General features: G+C 45.7%; 1 protein-coding gene across 2 annotated transcripts in view; it reads right to left on the bottom strand.

Annotated features, from left to right (window-relative positions):
- The window catches only part of LOC309559544 (dual specificity testis-specific protein kinase 1-like), a 151013-nt gene extending 127895 nt beyond the window's left edge, over window positions 1-23118 (bottom strand). Inside the window, exons 1-2 of one of the 2 annotated variants that reach the window (XM_082262845.1) lie at window positions 22998-23118; window positions 13828-13912 (exon numbers count right to left, since the gene is read on the bottom strand). Coding sequence is in view for 1 of the 2 variants with exons in the window: in XM_082262844.1 (XP_082118970.1) it covers window position 23002 (1 nt within the window). In the remaining variant the exon portion in view is untranslated. The remainder of the gene's footprint in view (window positions 1-13827; window positions 13913-22997) is intronic. The other variant, XM_082262844.1, reaches the window with a different exon arrangement.
- Between the last annotated feature and the right edge of the window lie 1885 nt (window positions 23119-25003).

Below are 25003 nucleotides of genomic sequence, written 5' to 3'. Positions count from 1 at the left end.
AGACAATTTCATTTGGGAGTAAGCCTCTGAAATAGCGGATCTGAGCCATCTGGCTATTGATCCTTTTGATGCCTGGCGACCTTTTTTGTTGCCAGAGAAAAGAACAAAAAGAGAGTTTGATGATCTAAACTCTTTAGTAACCTCCAAGTAGTGTATAAGAACCCTTCTTACATCTAGGTAGTGAAAGCCTTCTTCCTTATCTCCTGATGGATTAGGGCAGAAGGTAGGTAACACAATTTCTTGTGAGCGGTTTCTCGTTGAAGCTACTTTTGGGAGAAACCCTGGATCTGTCTTGAGAATTATCCTGTCTGGATATATGGACAAGAAAGGTTCGATAGCTGATAAAGCATGTAATTCACTGATTCTTCTTGCTGATGTTATTGCCACCAAGAAGACCGTCTTGAGGGTAAGGTTTTTTAGTGTAACCGTTTCTAGTGGTTCAAAAGGTTCCTTTGTGAAGGCCTGAAGGACCACCGACAAGTCCCATTTGGGGAAGCTTCTGACAGGCACTGGTCTGGAGCGGGTAAGGGCCCTGAAAAATCTGATGATTAAAGATTCTGAAGAAATGGGCCTTTCCAAGAATACCCCCAGGGCTGTAACTTGTACCTTGAGGGTACTTACTGCCAAACCTTTTCCTGCGCCCTCCTGTAGGAACTCCAAGATTGAAGTAATACTGTTCAATTTTTGATCTTTCGATTCACACCAGGTATTATATGTCTTCCAAACTTTTGCATATATATTCCTTGTGACTTTTTTCCTACTGGAAAGTAGAGTAGCAATTAATGCGTCTGAAAATCCTTTCCTTTTCAGCAGTTGCTCCTCAGATACCAGGCGGTGAGCTTTAGCTTTTCCACTTCTGGATGATAGACTGGACCTTGAAGCAGTAGGTCTTGACGAAGAGGGAGCTGAAAAGCAGGTTTGACTGACAGTTGAAGGACAGTCGAAAACCAAACCCTTTTGGGCCAATAGGGTGTGATCAGGATCACTGAGGCTCTTTCCATTTGGATTTTTCTCAATACCAACGGAATGAGCTGGAAGGGGGGGAAGGCATACCCCAACCTGAACCTCCAGGGATGTGCCAGGGAATCTACTCCCAGAGAGTTGTCGCTTCTGTGGAGTGAGAAGTAAAGTGGAAGTTTTGCGTTTTCTTTCGTTGCAAACAGATCCACCTCTGGCTTTCCCCAAGTCTTGGTTATCAACATGAAGACTTCTGGGTTCAAGCTCCATTCTGCTTCTCGGATCTTCTGCCTGCTTAAATAATCCGCCACACTGTTTAGTGTACCTTTTAGGTGGATTGCTGACAAGGAAAGTAACTGCCTTTCCGCCCATTGCAGAATTTCCGTTGCCAAAAGCTGTAGGGTTTTGCTTCTTGTGCCCCCTTGCTTGTTTAGATATGCCACTGTAGTGGCGTTGTCTGAAAGGACTTGAACATGAGTCCCCTGAAGATTTTGAAAGAAGGCAGTTAGGGCTAGGCCGACTGCCTTTAATTCCTTCCAATTTGAGGATTTTCTTGTCTCGGTCTGAGACCAAACCCCCTGTGCCAGGTTTTGGTTCCAGTGGGCTCCCCACCCCCACCTGCTGGCATCCGTTGTTAACCTCTGGTCTGCCGGGAAGGACCAGGCCAAACCCTGAGACAAGGTTGTCCGATTTCTCCACCACCAAAGGGACCTCTTGACCTTGGTGGGGATTTTTACCTTCAAGTCCAAAGTCTCTGGATTGTGATCCCAGATTCTGAGGAGGAAATATTGGCGTGGTCGAAAATGCAGCCTTGCCCATTGGACAGCTGGAATTGATGCAGTCAGGTTTCCAAGGACTGACATGATCTCTCTGATCGACCACCACTGATTTGTTTGTAGCCTTGCTACCAAATTCTGTATTTTGACCTGTTTGTCTTCTGGTAGGAAGATTCTTTGTTCCACAGAGCATAACTGAAACCCTAGGAACTGAACCCGCTGAGCCGGTGTGAGATTCGATTTCTTGATGTTCACTATCCATCCCAGAGCTTCTAGATGACCTCTTGCCTTGTGCAGGTCCTCTTGAAGTTTTTCCTTTGACGGGGCAAAGAAAAGCAGGTCGTCCAGGTAAGGCACCACAGAGATTCCCTGAAGGCGGAGGGGAGCTAGACACTCTGCCATTACCTTCGTAAAAATACGAGGGGAGGATGATAGCCCGAAAGGGAGTGCTTTGAATTGGATATGGAGCATTTCCTTTCCCAGATTTACTGCCAACCTTAGGAATCTCTGTGAGTGAGGGGCAATAGGGATATGTAGGTAAGCATCCCTTAAGTCGATTGATGCCATGAAGCATCCTTTTGTTAACAGGGTTCTGACTGTAAGAATTGAGTCCATTCGAAACTTTTTGTACAGAACTGACCTGTTTAATGGTTTCAGATTCAGTATAAGACGAAAATCCCCCGATGGTTTCTTTATCAAAAATATGTGGGAATAGAATCCCTGATGTTGTTCCTCCACTGGAACTGGACAGACAACTCCCTGTCGCCTCAGGTCCTTTAACAGGTCCATCATAGCCAGGGCTTTTTCTGCATCTCTTGGGAGGTTTGTGACAAAGAACCTTTCGGGTGGCGTCTCTGAAAACTCTATGTTGTAGCCTTGGGACAGCATACCCAGAATGTATTGATTTTCTGTTATGGCTGCCCAATAGGGGAGGAATTCCCTCAATCTTCCTCCCACCGGCAATGTCTTGTCATTGTGTTTTGTTGGTTGACACAGGAGGATGGAAGAGAACACCTCCTTTCCCTTTGGGTTTTTGTGTCGACCAGTTTCTTCTCTTCTCCTGGGGTCTGCTATTTTGCTGAGCTTTTTGAGGTCGAAAAAGCTTCTTTGCTGCCTGTTTCTTCTTCACAGGAAAAGACTTCTTTTTGTCTGCTGTTCTATCTAGAACAGAGTCTAGCCCAGGCCCGAATAGTAGATCCCCTTGAAAAGGAAGTCCACATAGCTTATTTTTAGAAGCTGTATCTCCAGGCCATGTCTTTAACCAAAGAGCCCTTCTGGCTGAGTTGGATAAAGCTGCAGATCTTGCGGTCATCTTCACTGACTCTGCTGAAGCGTCAGAAATGAAGGCTATGGCCGTGGAGAGCGTGGAAAAGGAATCCAAAATTTCCTGTTTAGGTGAGTCTGCTGTGATGTGTGCTTTTAGCTGGCTAAGCCAGTATTCCAGATTCCTGGACACACAGGTTACTGCCATGGCAGGTTTCAGACTCCCCATGATGGATTGCCAGGATCTCTTAAGTTGCTGGTCCATCTTCTTATCCATGGGATCCCTCAGTATTCCCATGTCTTCAAATGCTAGGTCTGTTGACCTAGAAACCTGGGAGAAGGCTGCATCAATCTTTGGCATCTTATTCCAGGGAGCTCCTGGGTCCTCATCAAAAGGAAATCGCCTTTTAAAGGCTTTAGGGAAGAAGGTTTTCTTTTCCGGATCAGTCCACTCATGTTTTATTGCATCTGAGATGGTCTGATGTACTGGGAAGATACGGCCCTTAGGCTCTTCCAAGCCTGCATACATTTTGTCATGTAGGGACAGTTCCTTCTTTTCTTCCTCTAGACCCAGGGTGATATAAACTGCCCTCAGGAGACCATCCACTTGCTCTAAGGATAGTTTGTATTTAGTGGGCCTGCTTTGTGCCCCTCCCTCCTCTTCTTCCTCTGAATCCTCCTTGGAATGTGAGGGGGAATTATCTCCTTGGGTGGAAGGAACCCCTTCTGTCCCCACCGAAGGAAGCAATTGTGAACCCTGAGAGGACAGTGAGGCTGATGGCTGACTCAGGGCAGGGTCCTGTAGGGATGACCGAAAAGATTGGATGGTAGCATCCAATTCCTTCCTCACAGATGCGACTAAATCGCCACAAACTGCAGATGCTTCTTCCTTTACTAGTGCATCAATACATCCCTGGCAAAGTGTCTTTTTCCAACTTTCCGACAACTTTGCTTTGCATGAAGGACACTTTCTCTTGAAAACAGTTTCAGAGCTTTTAGCCTGGAAGACATGAATGGGAAAACATACACATGCTTCTTAAAAGTCAGCCTGATTCTCAGGGCCACCAAAGGTGCACAGAAAGACATTTAAAGGGAAGTCCCATGTGCCCTGACAGGCCCCCAGCCACCGGGGGGATAGTAAAAGGGATGGAGAGAGACCCCACAGTAAGATAGGCCATATAAAGATACCCCTTACCTGGGCCTTACTGGTGCCTGTGCCTGTCCCACTCGCTGAAGAAGCTTCCATCGCTTGGCAGCGGTATCACCCGTGGCTTCGGTACCGGTTCCGGAGACCAAAGCGCACCTGCACTGGACCGGATCCGGAATAAGGCACCAGCTTGCTCCTCCCTTCTTCCTCTGCGTCCGGCGGAAATGACGCCATACGCCCCCTGCAGAACGCTGCCCTTTCCGGAACCTCACTTCCGGTCCGGACGAGCGTCACTCGATCCGGAGAAATGGCGGCAAATTTGAAAAAAAGGCGGCGGAAGCCTAAGAAAAATCGTTCCGCTCCTCCAAGATGCCTTCCCAGGGCTGTGCTCTGCGGGGTCCTGACTCAGCCTAGAGCACTGAAGAGGAAGAAGGAGCCCATGCACTGCAGTCGGTCGCGTGAATGGGAGAAGCAACCGTCTCCAAAAAAAGGGTAGGTGGACGTAGGAAGCCCGGTCTCTCAGGATAGCACCTTAAGAGCCCAGCTCCCCACAGAGGTGTTCCTCGGCCGGAGGAAACACAAAAACTGATGAATGGTGGGAGAAGCCTCCTTTTAAAATCTGGTGGATGGGGTGTTTCCTGATGAGGAGAGGGAGGAGCCATCTCTCTAAGGTGCTGTCCTGAAAGACGTTTTAGGGAAAAATGTGTGGAAACCATATCATGCATTTTTTCCCCTAGTAACAAGCTTTCCATTGGCTAAAAGTAATTTAACCACTTCCAGCCCTCCCGCCGTAAAATGACGGCAGAGCGGTGCAGCTCTCGTTCGTGGATGACGTCAATTGATGGCGCCCAGTTTAGCCACGGGCGCACCGTGTTCCTTGGACATGGCGTGACCCCGGCCGGGGCTCTTTAACCATGTGATCTTTAACCATGTGATCTGCTGTGTCCAATTACAGCCAATTACATGTAAACAAGGAAGTGCCATTTATCAGCTTTTCCTCTCTTAAGGCCCGTACACACTTGACGAAAATCGGACGAAATATCCTCCGATTTTTCTCTCTCTTGCTCAGCGTTCATTACCGTTGTTAGTTGACAAAAATGTTCACGAAATTTCTCGCCCGATTTTTTTTTTTTGGGACATTTGTTCCTAGACTTCCGGGTTGTCAGCAAATTCAGGTCATGCACGGTCTCTCGTATCCGATTTTTCACAGACGTACTGCATACCCATTACAGGAAAATTGGTCGTCTGGGGACGGACGATAAAAATTTTGGCGTTTGTCCCTCCGTTTTTTTTTTCGTTGAAAATGTCGGCATTGGCTGCTGAAAGTGGTGTACACACTAGCCGAAAATCGCACGATTTTACCTCAGACGGGAGTTTTCGGCAGATTTTTAACTAGTGTGTACCCCACTTTACACTGACAGAGTGTGAGGTGAAGAGAGCTGATAAGCAGCATCTCCTCACAGGGAAGACTTGTGCCCTGATTACCATGCAGCCCCAACAGTGACAGTCTGTGCCCATCAGTGCCACCTATCATTGCCCATAACTACCACCTATAAGTGTCCATAAGCTATGCCAATCAGTGCTTCCTTTCAGCGCCGGCTATCAGTGTTCATCAGTGCTGCATATTAGTGCCTCCTTATCAGTGCCCTTTAGTGCTGCCTCACTAGTGCCCATCAATGCCGCCTATCAATGCCCATCACTGTCGGAGAAAAATTACTTATTTAAAAATTTGCTGACAAACTAGGAAAAACTTTTTTTTTTTTTAAATGTTTTTGGTGTTTTGTTAGCAAAAAAATAACCCAGCAGTGATTAAATACCACCAAAAGAAAGCTCTATTTGTGTGAAGAAAATGATAAAAATGTAATTTGGGTACAGTGTTGCATGACTGCGCAATTGTCATTCAAAGTGCGACAGCGCTGAAAGCTGAAAATTGGCCTGGGCAGGAAGGGGGTGAGAGAGTGCCCTGCATTGAAGGAGTTTAAAAAAAAAAAAAGGCTCAAAACAAAAATGCCCAAGAAATAAATAAATAAATAAATCTGTTAAAATGACCAAAAAGGCACTCAGTTTATGTGTGAAGTCGTACAAAGAAAAAAAAACAAGGGCCCGTTAGAGAGAAACATTTGTAAGATGTGGGTATGTCTGAAACTGAGGCAATGTGGGTATGTCTGAAACTGAGGCAGACAACAGGTCTGCTCTGCCGGGAACAGGTCCCCTTCACAAAGAGATGTGAGAGTCGTATTCAGTAACGATGACATCACTCAGGTCAATCCACAAAAGTGATAACTCCGCTTCAGATTGTGACAGGCTGAATCACCCACCTGCTTGTGCAATCTCTGCACCCACCTGCTGCAGGCATAGGGAGGTGGTGGGGGGGGGGGGGGTCTCCTACTTTGAAACAAACGCCAAGAAAAAAAAAAGGGGTCATAAAGTTTCTTTATGTGTCCTCTAGAATTTTGTATACAAATGTATGTTATTTCATTTATTTTTTACCACTTGCCTACTAGGCACTATTCCCCCCCCCCCCCCCTTACTGCCCAGGCCAATTTTCACACTTTGAATGACAATTGCATGGTCATGCAACATTTTACCCAGATGAAGTTTTTATATTATATATATATATATATATATATATATATATATATATATATATATATATATATATATATATATTCTTTAAACACACAAATAGAGCTTTCTTTTTGTGGTATTTAATAGCCACTTTTGTTTGTTTTTGCTACACAAATAAAAAGAAAGACTGACAATTTTGAAGAAAAAAACCCCAAAAAAAGGTTTCTCATATTTTGTTATACAATTTTGCAAACAGATAATTTTTCTCCTTCATTGATGGCCACTGATAATCTGCACTGATAGGCACCAAAAGGTGGCACTGATTATTAGGCACTGGTGGGCAGTGCGGAGAGGTGGCACAGATGAGGCAGTGATGGGCACCGATTGGCAGCACTGATAGATAGGACTGATAGGCGGCACAGAGAGGTGGCACTGATGAGGCAGTGATGGGCACTGATTGGCAGCACTGTTAGGCGGCACAGAGAGGTGGCACTGATGAGGCAGTGATGGGTACTGATTGGCAGCACTGATGATGAGGCAGTGATGGGCACTGATTGGCAGCACTGATAGATGGCACTGTTAGGCGGCACGGAAAGTTGGCACTGATGAGGCAGTGATGGGCACTGATTGGCAGCACTGATATATGGCACTGATAGGAAGCACAGAGAGTTAGCACTGATAGGTAGCACTGATGAGGAGGCAGTGATGGGTACTGATTGGCAGCACTGATAGATGGCATTGGTGGGCACTGATTAGGAGTACCGATGGGCACTGATTAGAAGCACTATTGGGCACTAAGGGAACCGATGTCCCTCTAACAGAAGCCGGTTAACAGCTTTCTTCTTTTCTTCATGTGGACAGTGGGAGGAAAAAAAAAAAAAAAGCGTGATAACCAGTTTCTGTTTACTTCTGCGATCAGCTGTCATTGGCTGACAGCTGATTACGTGGTAAAGGGCCCTCTGTGATTGGCTCTTTACCCCGATCTGTGATCGACCTTTTACTCCGATCTGTGATCAGCCGAGTCCACTGTGTGTTTCAATAGACACACACAGCACGGCTTGACCCCGCCCTCCCACTTCCTTCTCACAGGTTTGATTGAAAGCAGCAGGAGCCAATGGTTCCCGCTGTGGTGCATTTCATGGGCGTATTCCAGGCTCAATGACTTCTATGAAAATGCTTCTCAATCGCACGTAATACATTTTGAACATAATTTAAAATTAAGAAAAAAAAGTCAGTATGCGGCCAACACCCACATAACCCTTTGGGTCTGGTAAGGATTTTGAGAGGAACATGGCACCAAAATAAAAAAAGGAAAAAAATAAATAATGATGTGAGGGTCCCGATACCAGACCCTTATCGGAGCATGCAGGAAAGGGGTAAAAGGAGGATGGGGGACGAGCGAGCAAGCTACCCACCTGAACCATTCCAGGCCACATGCCCTCAACATGGGAGGGTTGATGGGGGACAAGGGACTCTACCCCACAACCCTGGGCTGTGGTTGTGGGGGTCTGCAGGCGGAATCTGAAAGCCCCTTTTAACAAGTGTTCAGAGACGGCTGGGGGGAGGGGGGGGGAGAAAACAGAGAAATTGCAAAGTTTTTTGCAGAGAACGCATTACGGTAAAAAACCCTTTGCCTTCAGAACCTGTAAGGGAAATATCGCTAACCTGACAGATAGCAAAAAATGACAGCTTGTAGATGGTTTTACCTATTCCAAAAAAAAAAAAAGTATTATTATTATTATAGTAGTAGATCTTGTTTCAGTTGTGTTTGAGCCTGGCCACAAATGATAAGCTTGATGGTAATGAGTAATGAAGAGTTATTTAAAACTGAACATTCAGATCCTAGGCTGGCCGGCCCTTTAAATGACGTCACACTCAGAGGATCCAGGAAACCAGAAGACATCACCGCATCCGATAGAACACTACCGAGAAACACCGCGTACTTTCCAATCTGCAGGCTGATCGCCAGGTGTTGTACTCCTGCACTTACATGACATCAGTATTTTTCCTTTAAAATGAGTATTAGTCACATAGAAGGAAGAGAAGAACGTAATAGACAGACAGGTGATAACAGACTGAACTCTACACATACTCCAATGTAGGACTGAAGAAAACCATAAACTCATGTCACTTTCTCATTTCTAGACATGGAGCAAGTAGACCTATATAGGGCCCCGTATACACCTAGGCGTTCTAGAATTCAGGAACGTAGATAAATCGCAGCACAACACACGTTTGGGTGGTAATATTGCTAATTGCACCCCAGACACGCAACAGAAACTGACATTTTGTTGCTTTACAAAAATGTGCTAAAGTTAGCTTAAAAAAAAAGAAAAAAAAAAAAAAGGGTACAGAAGCTACGTTGGCGCATTTTTTGGAGCAGAGAGCAGTCTATTCAAATTAATGGTGCTGCACATTTAAAAAAACGCACTAAAACCGCAACGCTCTGCCGTCACTAGATGTGAACAGGGCCTAAGAACGGTCAACCAAAGATCCCCGGAGACACAAGGGCATTACCAGACCAGACCACCCGCACTGAACATACATCTTTATTATATGTACGTCATGGGGGGTACTGGCTAGCACTTCTTCCTGGCAGCACTGGGGTCCTTGGTCTGAATCCCATCCAGGACACTGCCTGTAGGAAGACTGCATAGCCTCCCTATGCTTGCATGGGTTTCCTCCAACACTCCAAAGCCATACTGGTGGGTTAAATGGCTCATCTCTAAACCAGTTGTAGTACACTTTATTACCAAAAGTATCGGGCCGCCTGTCATTACACACACATGAACTTTAATGGCATCCCAGTCTTATGCCTCGTACACACGCAACGATTATCGGCCGACCGATCGGCCGACTTTTGTCCAGTGTTGTTGTGTTGGTTGAAATGTGCTCTAGACTGCACACGAATTTTCTCGGCAAACAAAAATCAACTTCAGAAGTGATGTCATGTGCTGGTTTACTTTCCGTGTGTTTTTTCTTCTCTGAGCATGCCCAGTCTTGCTCCTCAGATTTTTGTCTGCCGAAATCTGTACTGACTGACGGAAAATCGGCCGTTGTGGTGACGGCCAACAAAAATTTTATAGCCTGCACACCAGATTTTTTTCAGCCGAAAAGTCGGAGTCGGTTGTTGGAAGCATCATACTAACAAGCCAAAAATCATCCGATCGGACGTTGGCCGAAAATTCACGGCCAACTATCGACACGTGAGTACGAGGCATTAGGCTGTAGGGTTCAATTTTGAGTTGGCCAACCCATTTCAGGTATAACAGCTTTAACTCTTCTGGGAAGGCTGTCCACAAGGTTTAGGAGTGTGTCTATAGGAATGTTTGACCTTTCTTCCAGAAGCGCATTTGTGAGGTCAGGCAATGACGTTGGACAAGAAGGCCTGGCTCGCTGTCTCCGCTCTAATTCATCCCAAAGGTGTTCTATTGGGTTGAGGTCAGGACTCTGTGCAGGCCAGTCAAGTTCCTCTACTCCAAACTCACTCATCCATGTCTTCATGGACCTTGCTTTGTGCACTGGTGCGCAGTCATGTTGGAACAGGAAGGGGCCATCCCCAAACTGTTCCCACAAAGTTGGGAGAATTAAATTGTCCAAAATGTCTTGGTATTCTGACGCTTTAAGAGTTCCCTTCACTGGAACTAAGGGGCCAAGCCCAACCCCGGAAAAACAAACCCCACACCATTATCCCCCCTCCACCAAATGATTTGGACCAGTGCACAAAGCAAGGTCCATAAGGACATGGATGAGCGGGTTTGGGGTGGAGGAACTTGACTGGCCTGCACAGAGACCTGACCTGACTCCAAGAATGGAATGGAAGAATGGTCAATAATTCCCATAGACACACTCCTAAACCTTGTGGACAGCCTTCCCAGAAGAGTTAAAGCAGAGTTCCACTCAAAAGTGGAACTTCCCCTTTAAATACTCCTGACATGCCATATTTGGCAAGCAATTTTTTTTTTTTGGGGGGGGGGGGAGGGGGTACCTAGATTTGACAGGTACCCATTCCCACTTCCGCTCGGGCCGTCTAGGCAGCTCGAGCAGAAGTTCTCCTCTCCCCCTCCCTCCCTGCAATCTTCTGGAACACGTCATAGGTCCCAGAAGATTGCCCGGCCATTCACAATGCGTAGCGCAACTCGTGCATGCGCAGTGCACACCCTGCTGTGAAGCTACAAGCTGTCACAGCCGGGTGCCCACACTAGACATGCCGGTGCCGCCAAGAGGAGAGGGAGAGGAGCGAGGCTTCGGGCGGCCGCGTCGCTGGATTGTGGGACAGGTGAGTGTGTGTTTATTAAAAGTCAGCAGCTACACTTTTTTGTAGCTGCTGACTTTTAATAAATAATAAAATGAGTGGAACTCTGCTTTCAGCTGTTATAGCTGCAAAGGGTGGGCCAACTCAATATTGAACCCTACAGACTAAAACTGGCCTGCACAGAGTCCTGATCTCAACCTGATAGAACACCTTTGGGATGAATTAGAGCGGAGACTGCGAACCAGGACTTCTTGTCACCTGACCTCACAAATGCACTTCTGGAAGAATGATCAAACATTCCCATAGACACTCCTAAACCTTGTGGACAGCCTTCCCAGAAGAGTTGAAGCTGTTATAGCTGCAAAGGGTGGGCCAACTCAATGTTGAACCCTATGGACTAAGACCGGGATCTAATTAATTAGGTGGGGGGGGGGGGGGGGGGGGACTCTGATCAAAAATACCATGGCACTATCCCCATTTAAAAATAGATACATTAGACAAAAAGTACCCACATCTCATCATAAGGGAGAGATAGTAGGTAAAAGGGGATTTTTTATGCCCAACAAAAAACAAAAAACATAACAATTGCATAATATTACACAGACGCATTCGATTTTAACCACTTGCCGTCGACCGCCGCATGACTATCTACGTCGGCGGTCAGCCCCTCACAGGCAAACTAACGTAGGGCTACGTCTATAGCTTGTGAGGGTCTAGGGAGCGAGCGCGCGCCGCCGGAGGCGCGCTCCTGCTCCCGCGTGGTCACGGACCCCCCCCGCGCGTGTGACCAGCGGACCCGATGTCCGCCGGCCACTCGGCGATCGGCGGGGGAGAGGGAGAATGTCAGGCAGCTTGTGTAAACAAGCCACCTGTCATTCTCCTCGCTGTAAAAACACTGATCACATGGATCTACTATGTAGATCCGTTGATCAGTGTCCTTACGGCTCAAGCCACAGCCAATCACAGTAGAAAGCACGCCCCTAGGGACACACACAGCCCCTCCCTCCCAAATAAAGTTAACCCCTTCACTACCAGTGTATTTTTACAGTAACAGTGCATATATATAGCACTGATTACTGTAGAAATGTCACTGGTAACCCCAAAAGTGTCAAAAATGTCAGTCAAGGGTCCGATCTGTCCACCGCAATGTCGCAGTACCGCAAAAAAAAAAAAGAAAAAAAAAATCGCAGATCGCCGCCATTACGCGTTAAAAAAAAAAAAAAAACAACAAAAAATGACAAAAATCTTTCCCTTTGTTAGTAAACGCGATAACTTTTGCGCAAACCAATCAAAATACGCTTTTTGCGATTTTTTTTACCAAACATAGGTAGCTTAAAACAAATTGGCCGAAAATTTTTTTGGGGGGGAATTTCATATAAAAAAATGTGAAAAATATTGCTATTTTTGCAAAATTGACGCTCTTTTTTTGTTTATAGCGGGTGATCAAAAAAAATCGGACAGGTGATCAAATACCACCAAAAGAAAGCTCTGTTTGTGGGGGAAAAAAAGGACGCCAAATTCATTTAGGTACAGCGTCGCACGACCGCGCAATTGTCCGTTAAAGTCACGCAGTGCCGAATCGCAAAATACCCCCTGGTCGGAATGGGGGTAAAATCTTCCGGGGCTTAAGTGGTTAAAAAAATAATCCAATTTTTTAGTACAAAAAAAATCCTTAAAAACACGTGTATTTTCAATGGGTTTTAAACAGAATATCAAACATGCATCATAACCATCCCGTGCAAAAAGAAATTCGTAGATGGGTACATATGGATTTGGATAAACGCGTTTCGCCCAAATCTAGGACTTCTTCAGGATTACATTTCTGGTTTTGGTAAGCTTAAATCCAGATCATCAAAAATATGATCTGTTAACTGTGCCTTGTAAAACCATGATCATACCAGGGACATTATGTTCACAAACATGTAGATGTCTTTTAAACAGGGATGGACTGGTGGAGATCCACCATCTACTGTCCGTGCCCTCATTGAAGAGATATCTCACCCAGTAAAAACACAGCAACAAAAACCGAGACAGATTCTAACCATTCTTCACTCTGTCCAAAATAATACAAATAAAGTTGGGGCTGAAGGTGGACTTTAAGGGCCCATTTACATGAATAGGGTGTTCACTTTGGTCCACCCAATGGCAGTCACTTTCGTCAGGATTTTCACCCCGCTTCCAGAGGGTGCACAGCTTTTTGTCACAAGATTTTATTTTTTTTACATGTTGTCACCGAGACAGGAAGTGGGAGGAATCTCCCCAGCGGAGACACAGACTACAATTCCAAAGCAAAGTTTTGGTCCTTTGAAGTCCTCACACGTCTGTCAGCTATGCATGCCATTGGGCTTGTCGGCGACGCTTAAGGAGCTCTAATGTGGCAATTTCATGTCTGCTCGCAGCCTATAATGAGTGTCTGCTGCAGCTTCCACCCTTGTCTGTCTGGAACAACACCCCGAGCCTCCAGGGGGGAAACAAGCCTTGTGTGAGAATACATGAGGAACATGATCACTATCAGCCAAGAAAACAATCTGAGATACAACTTCAGCACCGACTCAGGTGTGGCATTCACAACCAGCGCCAAGAGCTGGTCGCCATTGTTGGCGGCTGAGCCAGCGTTTGTAAGAATGAGAACCAAGCTGCTGACGAGGAACTGGTTAGATAGCCAATGTATGAGTATAGCCTGACCAATATCTGGCCAATGTGACCAGCATCTCAGGGATGTGCCAGGCATGCCCAAATGTAAGACTTCACTTTGCTCATTCTAAGGTGACGGTATAAATCCTCTCCTCCGGTATCACTGCCCCTACAAAGGGTTAAATGCTTTGTTCTGTCTAGGCAACCAGAAAAGCAGTTTAATTTACCTGATCCTCTGCTCCCCTGGCAGCAGGCGCTCCCCTCCACTCTTGCAGTGGACTCTTCCTTAGTGTCCTCATGTCCAATGCAGGGCTATCCGACCACCATAGCATAGGGGAGAAGAGGCTGCAGGCACCAGTCTTACAGCACGGAGGTAAAATTCCTCTTCCCAGGTTCCTAGATATAAACCAGCATTTAGCCACTTACCTACTGGGCACTTTTACCCCCTTTCTGCCCGCCCAGGACAATTTTTAGCTCTGTCACACTTTGAATGACAATTTCGTGGTCATGCAACGCTGTACCCAAACAACATTTTTCCATACAAATAGACCTTTCTTTTGGTGGTATTTAATCACCACTGGGGTTTTTATTTCTTTGCTAAATAGAAAAAAGACCAAACATTTTGGAAAAAATAAATAAATACATAGTTTGTAATAAAATTTTGCAAACAAGTAATTTTTCTCCTTCACTGATGGACACGGATAGGCTACCCTGATGGGCAACGGTGAGGTGGCACTGATGGGGCTGCACTGATGGAAGGAACTGATGGGCACCACTGATAGGCGACACTGATGAGGAGGCACTGATGAACTGATTGGTGACACCGATGGGCACTGGTTGGCACCGCTGATAGGCGAAACTGATGAGGAGGCACTGGTGGGCACTGATGAGACGCCCTGATTATCAGTGGCAGTGTCCCTTTAACATACGCCGGTTATCAGCTTTCTTCTTTTTTCCTCATGCTGACAGCAGGAGGAGAAAAATGCAGATAACCGGCTTGTGTTGACATCCGAGATCAGCCGTCATTGGACACAGCTGATCACGCATGAAAGAGCTGCTGTGATTGGCTCTTCAGACGCGCTTTGTGATTGCCGAGTCCAAAGGGTAAACGGTTAACGGCAACACGTTAAAGGGCAAGTTCACCGGTTCAGGAAAAATTACAAGGTGAACTACCCCCAAATATCCTGGCCACCCCTCTGGGTGATGTCTCCCTCATTGGTCAACGTGACCACATGACCGTGCTGACCAATAAGTGCATGCCACTTCGAGCGTTATGATGGATGCTCACTGCAGGGCTGTGTAATATGGTGTACGAACCATTACACCAGCAGCACACAACATCAAGACCGACATGTCCAGAAGGGTGGTTGGGTTATCTCGGGTTAGTTCACCTTTTCATTTTTTGGGAAAAGGTAAAGCTACCCTTCAAATGCTCATTTTACTCTAGGGCAGTGGTCTCCAAACTGCGGTCCAGGGGTCAGATACAGTCCTTTACTTTCCTTTATCAGGCCCTTTGGGCACTATTCCTTCCACTAACACCAATGAGGGGGCATTATTCCTCCCACTGACACCAATGATGGGGCACTATTCCTTCCCACTGACACCAATGAGGGGGCATTATTCCTACCACTGACACCAATGATGGGGCACTATTCCTTCCCACTGACACCAATGATGGGGCACTATTCCTCCCCACTGACACCAATGATGGGGCACTATTCCTCCCCACTGACACCAATGATGGGGCACTATTACTTCCACTGACACCAATGATGGGGCAATCTATTCCTCCCACTGACACCAATGATGGGGCACTCTATTCCTCCCACGGACACCAATGATGGGGCACTCTATTCCTCCCACGGACACCAATGATGGGGCACTCTATTCCTCCCCAGTTTGGAGAACCCTGCTCTAGGGGGCTGGGAACAGCAGTATTACGCAGCCTCTTCCCCCATATGCTCTGGCAGTTGAATGCCCTCTGATCTCACCAAGATCAATGCAGGGCCCACAGACCTGCACTGAATATGCAAATGTCGAGAAACTATCTAATGTGGCAGCATTGGACATGAGGGACAGTCTTCTGGAATGTATGGGTGTGCCAGCTTACAATAGCAAGAGTGCACTGATTATGGTCATGTTGGCCATGTCAGGCATTAGGATAGCTGCTCACTCTGGGACTTTGTATTGCAATGTATGGACCACCTGCAGGGCTCTAATGAGGGAAGCTTCAGGGTCTGCATCCCTTCAGACGTGATTTCTCTTAGGGACTATATCACCAAAAATGACATTTCTGTTGCAGGGGATGCCAAAAATCGGACTTGTATCTTAGGCAGACTTCTGGGAGAATCAGTGAGCCAATCACAAGCAGGAAATTATATTTCTGGGGGGGGGGGGGGGGTGGTCTGTACCCAGATGGTTGCCAAATTGCATTGCATATTACCAAAAAATGACAGCGGCTGCAGATTGAAAAGGAAAGGTTATTTTTTAGTAACAAGGAATTACAATATGACTTGTGTCGCACTTGTACACGCTATATTATTTTTTCATTCGCTCATTTTTTTTCCCCATCAAAGTGGAGTTACCCTTTAAGCACAATTCTATAAAAAAATAATAGTAATAATAATAATAAAAAGACTGAAGAGAATGAATAGCTCCACACACGTTGAAATGTCACGTTGGGGTCCATTCACACGGTGGTGCTCCACAGGCCCCATGCAGGTGTTACGTGCATCCCCGTGTCGTTGACCCATTGATTTCTATTGGGACATGGCCGCCGAGTCCTAATATGCCATGCGGGTGAGGGCGCGTCCCCCAAAAACACATCCTGTATAAGTAACATGGACCTGAACAACTGCTACACTCCGTAACAATTTCCTCGCTCCGCCTTCTACAACCACAGAGAGAAGAGAACGCAATACATCGTTTCCTGCATCCCGTTACTTCATCCACAACTTCTCCCATTTTATTATTACATCCAGCACCACGAGTGCCATTCATTATGCAGGTGGGGCAACGCGGGCGAGCCCAGGAGATTAGCACATACCGTCATTACTGCCAGGCAGCTATGTGAAACGTGCCGAGAGTAGAGGAGGACAAGCAGTGAAGACAGGAATTAATCAGCCGGTTTATCCACTCCGCTGTCCGTCCGCCACACACATTGTACGAGAACAGGCAGGACACTTAGCCCTTCCCTCCCACAACACAACGGACTCTTCTTCATTACATGTCATGGATTGCTGATCCAGGGAACATCTGATTGCCAAGGGCTCATCACACACACACACACTGCAATCTGATTGCCAAAGGCTCATCATACACACACTGCAATCTGATTGCCAAAGGCTCATCACACACTGCAATCTGATTGCCAAAAGGCTCATCACACACACTGCAATCTGATTGCCAAAAGGCTCATCACACACACTGCAATCTGATTGCCAAAAGGCTCATCACACACACTGCAATCTGATTGCCAAAGGCTCATCATACACACAATGCAATCTGATTGCCAAAGGCTCATCATACACACACTGCAATCTGATTGCCAAAAGGCTCATCACACACACTGCAATCTGATTGCCAAAAGGCTCATCACACACACTGCAGTCTGATTGTCCCATCTGCTTTTTATCTACTGACACCTGTCTGATTGGAAACAAACTGATTGCATTGTTTGTGGGCGGGGGGGGCTCATATTATATAGGTGTTGATAGATTTAAAGTAGATTGTATGCTCAAATTGTAGATTGTATGCTCAAATTGTACAATCAACATACACTCGCTGGCCACGTTATTAGGTACACCTGTTCAATTGCTTGGTAACACAAATTGCCAATCAGCCAATCACATGGCAGCAACTCAATGCATTTAGGTATCTAGACGTGGTGAAGTTGACTTTCTGAAGTTCAAACAAAGCATCAGAATGTGGAAGAAAGGGAACCGACTCCTGGTTTACACACACATGTGATGCGGGAACCCTGCCAATCCACTGGGTTCCCGGATCGCGTTCAACCTGCAGGCAGTTCACACTGCCATGTGCGAATCGCTGGGGGTGTCACTACAAAGTTACTGACACCCTCCCAGATCAGTTTGCAAATCGCAGTGTGAACTGTCAGTTCGGACATGATTTGGATTGCATAGGTGTAAACACCCATGCAATCTGATTCTGATGCAGACCCAAAAAAGGGTCCTGTACGAGTTTTGCCCGAATGCGATGCCAATTCAGCGATACAATCTGCATAACTGAATTCGCATTGCACAGACATTGCATGTGATTTGCAGAGCAGTGCGCTCCCAATCACATGCGATGTCTGACATCGCACATAAGAGAACCGGGACTTAGGTGACTTTGAACGTGGCATAGTTGTTGGTGAAAAACGAGCTAGTCTGAGTATTTCAAACACTGCTGATCTACTGGGCAACCATCTGTAGGGTTTACACAGAATGCTCAGAATAAGAATAAGAGAAAATATCCAGTGAGCGGCAGTTGTGTGGAGGAAAATGCCTTGTTGATGTCAGAGGTCAGAGGAGACCTGTTCACATCTGAGCGTTTTGTCACCTGAAGCTCAAAAACGTAAATGAGCTTCTTTGCTGGCAGATTACAAGAGTGTGAATGGGTACCCGGTGAGGGTACACATTATAATCTTCTATAGTCCTACCAACAACAATGTAACGTATTTGTGGTACGCGCGTGCCGCTGTACAGAAGCATTCACACCGCAAAAGCCAGACATGCACTTGGTACGGCAGCCTGTACACGCCAGCTTCATTGGTTTTATTTTTTTTAGACTCCCCTCTCTGCTTTCACCTGATGATCTGGCCAGCTACACACCTCCTGTATTAGAGTGCCCCCACTCTGGATGAAGGAGCACAGGGGGCACCTTTACACAGCAGCACTGTCAGTCTGGGGTTAGCAGCCAGGAAAGCAGCCATTGAGAACGATCTGTGTCTGATCAGCTGCATTGGAGGCTAGAGGAGAGATTGGAGGTCTAATAGACCCCAGATCTCTCCATAGAGAGGACCTGCCATGGACCAGGCCGTCACAAGGCATGTTGTTTATCCTTAGTGATAGCAATAAAGTTAATACAAAAAAAAAAAATTGGAGTGTAAAAAAAAATAAATAAATAGTTTTAGATAAAATAAAGATTAATAAACAAAATGTAAAGAGCCCCCCCCCCCACACTTATGTGCAAAATGTCAATGCAAACATTAGTCCCACATGCATATGTAATGGATGATCACACACATGTGAGGTATCTTAGTGAACGTCAGAGCGAGAGTGAAAATTCTAGTGCCAGACCCCCTGTGTAACTCTAAACTGGTATCCTGTAAAAGTTTTTAAAGAGTCCACTATGGCCAATAGTAAGTACCGTAGTTTGGCGCCATTCCACGGGCATATTCGATTTTAACCGCTTGCTGACCGCCGCACAACTATTTACGTCGGCAGTCAGCCCCTCACAGACAAAGCGACGTAGGGCTACGTCGCTAGCCTGTGAGGCTCTAGGGAGCGAGCACGCTCCCGCGCGGTCACAGACCCCCCCGCGCGTGTGCCCGGCGGACCCGATGTCCGCCGGGCACTCACGATCGTCCGTTAGAGTGGGAGAAAGGCAGGCGGCTAATGTAAGCAAGCCGCCTGTCATTCTCCCCTGTGTAAGAATGGAGATCACACGGTTCTACTATGTAGGACTGTTGATCTCTGTTCTTACACATGTAGCCACAGCCAATCACAGTTAGAAGCACGCCCCTAGGGACACACTTAACCCCTCCCTCTCCAATACAGTTAACTCCTTCACTGCCAGTGTCATTTTTACAGTAACAGTGCATATGTATAACACTGATTACTGTAGTAATGTCACTGGTACCCCTAAAAGTGTCAAAAATGTCAGTCAAGGGTCCGATCTGTCCGCCGCAATGTCGCAGTCCCGCAAAAAAAAAAAAAAGAAAGAAATCGCAGATCGCCGCCATTACTCGTTAAAAAAAACAACAAAAATCTTTCCCTTTGTTAGTAAAAGCGATAACTTTTGTGCAAACCAATCAAAATACGCTTTTTGCGATTTTTTTTACCAAACATATGTAGCGGAAAACAAATTGGACAAAAATGTTAAAAAATTTTGATTTTTACATTTTTTGGAGGAATTTCATATAAAAAAATGTGAAAAATATTACTTTTGCAAAATTGACGCTCTTTTTTTGTTTATAGCGCATGATAAAAAAAAAAAAAAAAAAAATCGCACAGGTGATCAAATACCACCAAAAAGAAAGCTTTGTTTGTGGGAAAAAAAGGACGTCAAATTCATTTGGGTACAGCGTTGCACGACCGCGCAATTGTCCGTTAAAGTCACGCAGTGCTGAATCGCAAAATAGGCCCTGGTCGGGAAGGGGGTAAAATCTTCCAAGGCTTAAGTGGTTAAAGCATGACATGTTAGGCATCTATTTACTTGATGTAACATCATCTTTTACATTTTCCCCAAAAAATGGGTATTATATAATAGTTGTGTGCAATAAAATTAATTAAAAGTGTATTTTTTCCCCGAAAAATTGGAAAACAGCTGTGCAAATACTGTGTGACCAAAAAAAAAAAAAAAAAATTATTATATATATATATATATATATATATATATATATATATATATATATATATATATATATATATATATATATATATATATATAGTTTGGCTTCAATTTGTTACTGTTTTTAACCAGTGCCCCCCAGGCAAATTCTGACATTTCTCTCCTACATGTAAAAATCTGTATTTTTTTTGCTATAAAAAATGACTTTGGACCCCCAAACATATATTTATTTATTTGGAGTCCAAAGTCATTTCCTGGCAAAAAATATATATATATATATATATATATATATATATATATATATACTGATTTTATGTAGGAGAGAAATGTCAGAATTTGCCTGGGGGGGGGCACTGGTTAAAAACAGTAAAAAATTGAAGCCAAACTCCATCTTACACTTATAATCAGTTACAGTAACATTTTTTTCCCTTTTGGAGATGAATGTTTTCCATGAATACATAAAAACTGATCATTGTAAGCACCCCTGACAGTGTTCGAGAGAAAGTAAACTTCCATCTTTACGTTTTACCTATACGTTAGCCTATAATAATGCTTACTTATAGGTAGTGGAAATATCTCCTAAACCTGCACCATTTAGGAGATATTTACTGAGCTAGCAGCCAGTTACGTCACTTGCGCATGCATTCTGAAGGAACGGCCGCCCGTTCCATTTCTTCAGAGCCGTGTGCCATGACTGGCGGCTCCCGGAGAAGCATGTGTGGGAGTGACGTCATCACGGCTCAGGCCAGTCACAGAGCTGGACCCAAGAACCTGGAAGGAAGACCGGGTAGAGATGGACGCTGCCTCCAGCGATGGCATCGAATCTTTGGAGCCCTTCATTTTCAGGTAAGTTTACCATAATGTGCTAGTATGTGATGCGTACTAGCACATTATGCCTTTGCCTTGCAGGTAAGAAAAAAAGTGCAGCAGTTCACAACAGCTTTAAGTGCTTTTTCTAATCTCTGTAACTGATACATTCTGCTGGAGAGCTTGCTCCAGTTGAAAAAACAGACTTGTTGGCTGGATCACCAGATAAAAATAGAAGAAAGAAAACAAATGCAGCCATCACAACTAAGAATTGGAAATCTGCAATGTAGGAAAGGTTTGCTTTTGGCTTTAATGAGCTTGTAGAGTCAGACTGTAATGTGTGTTGTGAGCGCGAGGCTGGCGTCTCATGAATTAATCTTTTTTTCAATTGGCCAAAGAAGCTCTTGTACCTTTTTGGGCGTTTTAGCGTGTATCTGCTTGCCAGATTTGGGGTGCCAACAATGAATGGCACTGCAAGCACAACACATGTTTTTCACGTGCTGACAGAACGCTTTAGGTGTGAATGCCGCATAAAGGTGCCAACAGATCTGACATGGCGTCTGCCCGTGTATGTACAATCCAGCTGCTGAATGATTGGCACACATATAAGATCAGGCGACAATAAAAGACATCGAAGGGAAATAATCTGCAAGGGTCATTCAGATTCAGGCTGGGTTCACACTGTGCGCTCTGCCGCATCGCATGTCATTTGTACAGGAATCGCATCGGATTACTCTATAAATGACATGCGAATTCAGTGCGGTGCCAACTGAGCCACATTAGGAATTCACACCAAAAACGAGGATCTTTTTTTTTTTTTGTCCGCTTTGGAATCGGATCGCATGCAATCGGATTCCTGGGTTGGCACTGTGTCCTGCGAACCGATTTCAGGGGGTCATTAACTTTATATTGACATCTGCAGTAGTTCCTGTACTGCATTAGTGTGAAATGCCTGCGCTTCTGATGCGGTGCGGGAACCCGAACAAGAATTGCTGCGATTCCCACGCCATATCAGTTGGAACCCATCAAGGACACATTGAACATTTCTGATCCATTTGGAAGGCTGGGTTCGCATGCGATGCGGGAACCAGTGCGATTCCCGCACGCTATCAGCGTGAACCCATTGAGGACACATTTGAACATTTCTGATCCAACGGTAAGCCTGGGTTCACACTATTGCGATGCGGGAACCAGTGCGATTCCAGTGGCGGCTCCCGCATCACAAGTCTCTCGCAGTCAGTTCATACTTCCCTCTGCGATTCGCTAAGGGTGTCAATATAAAGTTAATGACACCATCAGATCGGATCGCAGTGCGAACTGTGAATTCAGACAGGAATTGTGTGAACACCCATGCGATCCGATTCCAGTGCAGACCAAAAAAAAGGGTCCTGCATCATTTTTTCCCAAATGTGATGCGAATTGAGCCATACGGTTTCTATAGATAAATTCACATTGCATGTGATTTGCACAGCAAAGCAACGTTTAAGATCGCAATAGCACTGTGAACCCATCCTAAAACATCTCCAGAATAAAGGCGAGACCAGCGTCTGCTCCAATCAGATGTGAGCGCTGTTGTAGCGGACTCGCTGCGTAGAATTACAATGAGCGCGTCGCCCAATTAGTGATTTAAATATTTCATTAGCGTCCCGTGTTTAATATTGATAGCGCACACACAGGAGGATCTCGTTACACCCAGTCCTGCACCGCCACCGCCAATTTATAACCATTTCATGTTGCGCGATGGCGAGCGATCGAGAGCGTCAGTGCGCGGTAACGCCGTCCCGGGACAGCGCAGACCAATAAATCGCATAATGTTTGTAAATAAAAAAAAAAAAGGCAGATTTTTAGCCAATCAGAGAAGAGCGATCAGATGTAACCAGAAACTAGGGGGGGGGGGGGGTTAACTCTGAACCTGACACAAAGTAACAATACAGGCTGCAATGTGACACTACCAGAGCTCATCACACTATCCCAATACTACACCAACACACAGAGTAGGGGGACCCACCAGGTATACTCACTGGACCCGATCAGATCGCTCCTAGTCCCGGCAGATCGCAGACAGACTTGCGGCTCTGATCATCTCTCCGCACACTGATCGCACCTGCCACTCTCCGCTGCTGTCACATCTCAGCCAGTCTAGCGCCTCTGCTGGCCGAACGCGGTACTTGCAGCATTGCCTGCGCGCTGCCCTCTGGGTAATGTAGTCCTCTAAGCGGAGGAGCACGTGTACCAGCCTGGAAGCTTTTCTGGTGTCATCGGCGGATTTCCAGAGAACAGTGGGGGGTGGTTGGGGGGGGGCAGCTGTGTATGGCAACCAATCAGCTTAAATCTTTATCATATTCAAAGACTTAGTGCCGCCCTCTCTTCACTTTGGAGCGACTTGACAGGTCAAATCGCATGACAAGTTGCATCCTATTGCCGGCAATAGCACTGTTCAAATCAGTGCGATGCCAAATTTGCGACACCCATTTTAACCACTTTAGCCCCGGAGGATTTGGCTGCTTAATGACCAGGCCCTATTTTGCGATTCGGCACTGTGTGACTTTAACGGACAATTGCGCGGTCGTGCGACGCTGTACCCAAACAAAATTGACATCCTTTTATTCCCACAAATAGAGCTTTCTTTTGGTGGTATTTGATCACCTGTGCGATTTTTATTTTTTGCACTATAAACAAAAAAAGAGCGACAATTTTGAAAAAAATAAAATTTTTCACATTTTTTTATATGAAATTCTCAAAAAAATTTAAAAATCAAATTTTTTTAACATTTTAGGCCAATTTGTTTTCTGCTACATATTTTTGGTAAAAAGAAAAAATCGCAATAAGCGTATTTTGATTGGTTTGCGCAAAACGTATTGTGTTTACTAACTACGGGAAAGATTTATGTCATTTTTATTGTTTTTTTTTTAACTAGTAATGGCGGCGATCTGCGACATTGCAGCGGACAGATCCCTGACTGGCATTTTTGACACTTTTGGGAGTACCAGTGACATTACTACAGTAATCAGTGCTATATATATGCACTGTTACTGTAAAAAGGACACTGGCAGGGAAGGGGTTAACTTTATTGGTGATCAAGGGGTTAAGTGTGTCCCTAGGGGTGTGATTCTAACTGTCGGGGGGCGTGGCTAGTGAAGTAACCACAGAGACATGCGATCCTATATAGAAGGATCACATAGCCTCTGTGCTTACTTCAGGGAGAATGACAGACGGCTGTGTTTACATCAGCCGTCTGTCTTTCTCCCTCTGCTGCAGGAGATCACGAGTGGCCGGCAGACATCGGAGCCGCCGGTCACACACGCTGGCTCAGCAGGGAACAAGCGGGGGCAGGAGCGTGCCACCGGCGGTGCGCGCTCGCCCTCTACAGGCTCGTGGGCGAGCGACGTAGGGCTACGTCACTTTACCTGTAAGCGGCTGAGTGCCGCAGTAAATAGTCGCTAGGCGGTCGGCAAGTGGTTAAAAAGTAGCACATACAATACTTTTGCCAATTTTGGGCGCAACTTGAATAGACATCTATGCATGAAGGCGCATAGATGTCTTCAAAGTCACACTGAAATGCGTTGTTCTGTCAGAATACCGCTACCTATCCGATTCTGGAACCTACATAGCGAGCCCACCAGTAAGCTGTCACCCGTAATAGCCAATCATTTGCAGCCACACACATTCAAGGAGTGCGTATATATACGGCTATGGGGGCAGGGAATCATTGGCCCATTGCAGGTGACAGGTTCATGGTTCAGCTTCAATATCATCTGAACAAGTTCATCTCTAAAGCCCCGTAAACACGTACCGATTGTCGGCCGTAAATATTCGGCCGACGACCGATCGGCCGATTTTTGGCTTGTTAGTATGATGCTTCCGACAGCCGACAGCGCATTTTCGGCCGAACAGAATCTGTCGTGCAGGCATTAAAATTTTTGTTGTCCATCACCAGAACGGCCGATTGTTCGCCAGTCAGTACAGATTTCGGCTGCCAGACAGCCGATTAGCAAGACTGGGCATGCTCAGAAAAGAAAAAAC

This window comes from Pelophylax lessonae (genome assembly GCF_965119305.1).
Source record: "Pelophylax lessonae genome assembly, chromosome: 7".
NCBI classification, from domain to species: Eukaryota; Metazoa; Chordata; class Amphibia; order Anura; family Ranidae; genus Pelophylax; species Pelophylax lessonae.
The sequence above is the reverse complement of the archived record's forward strand: the minus strand, read 5'-3'. Positions and strand labels throughout refer to the sequence as shown.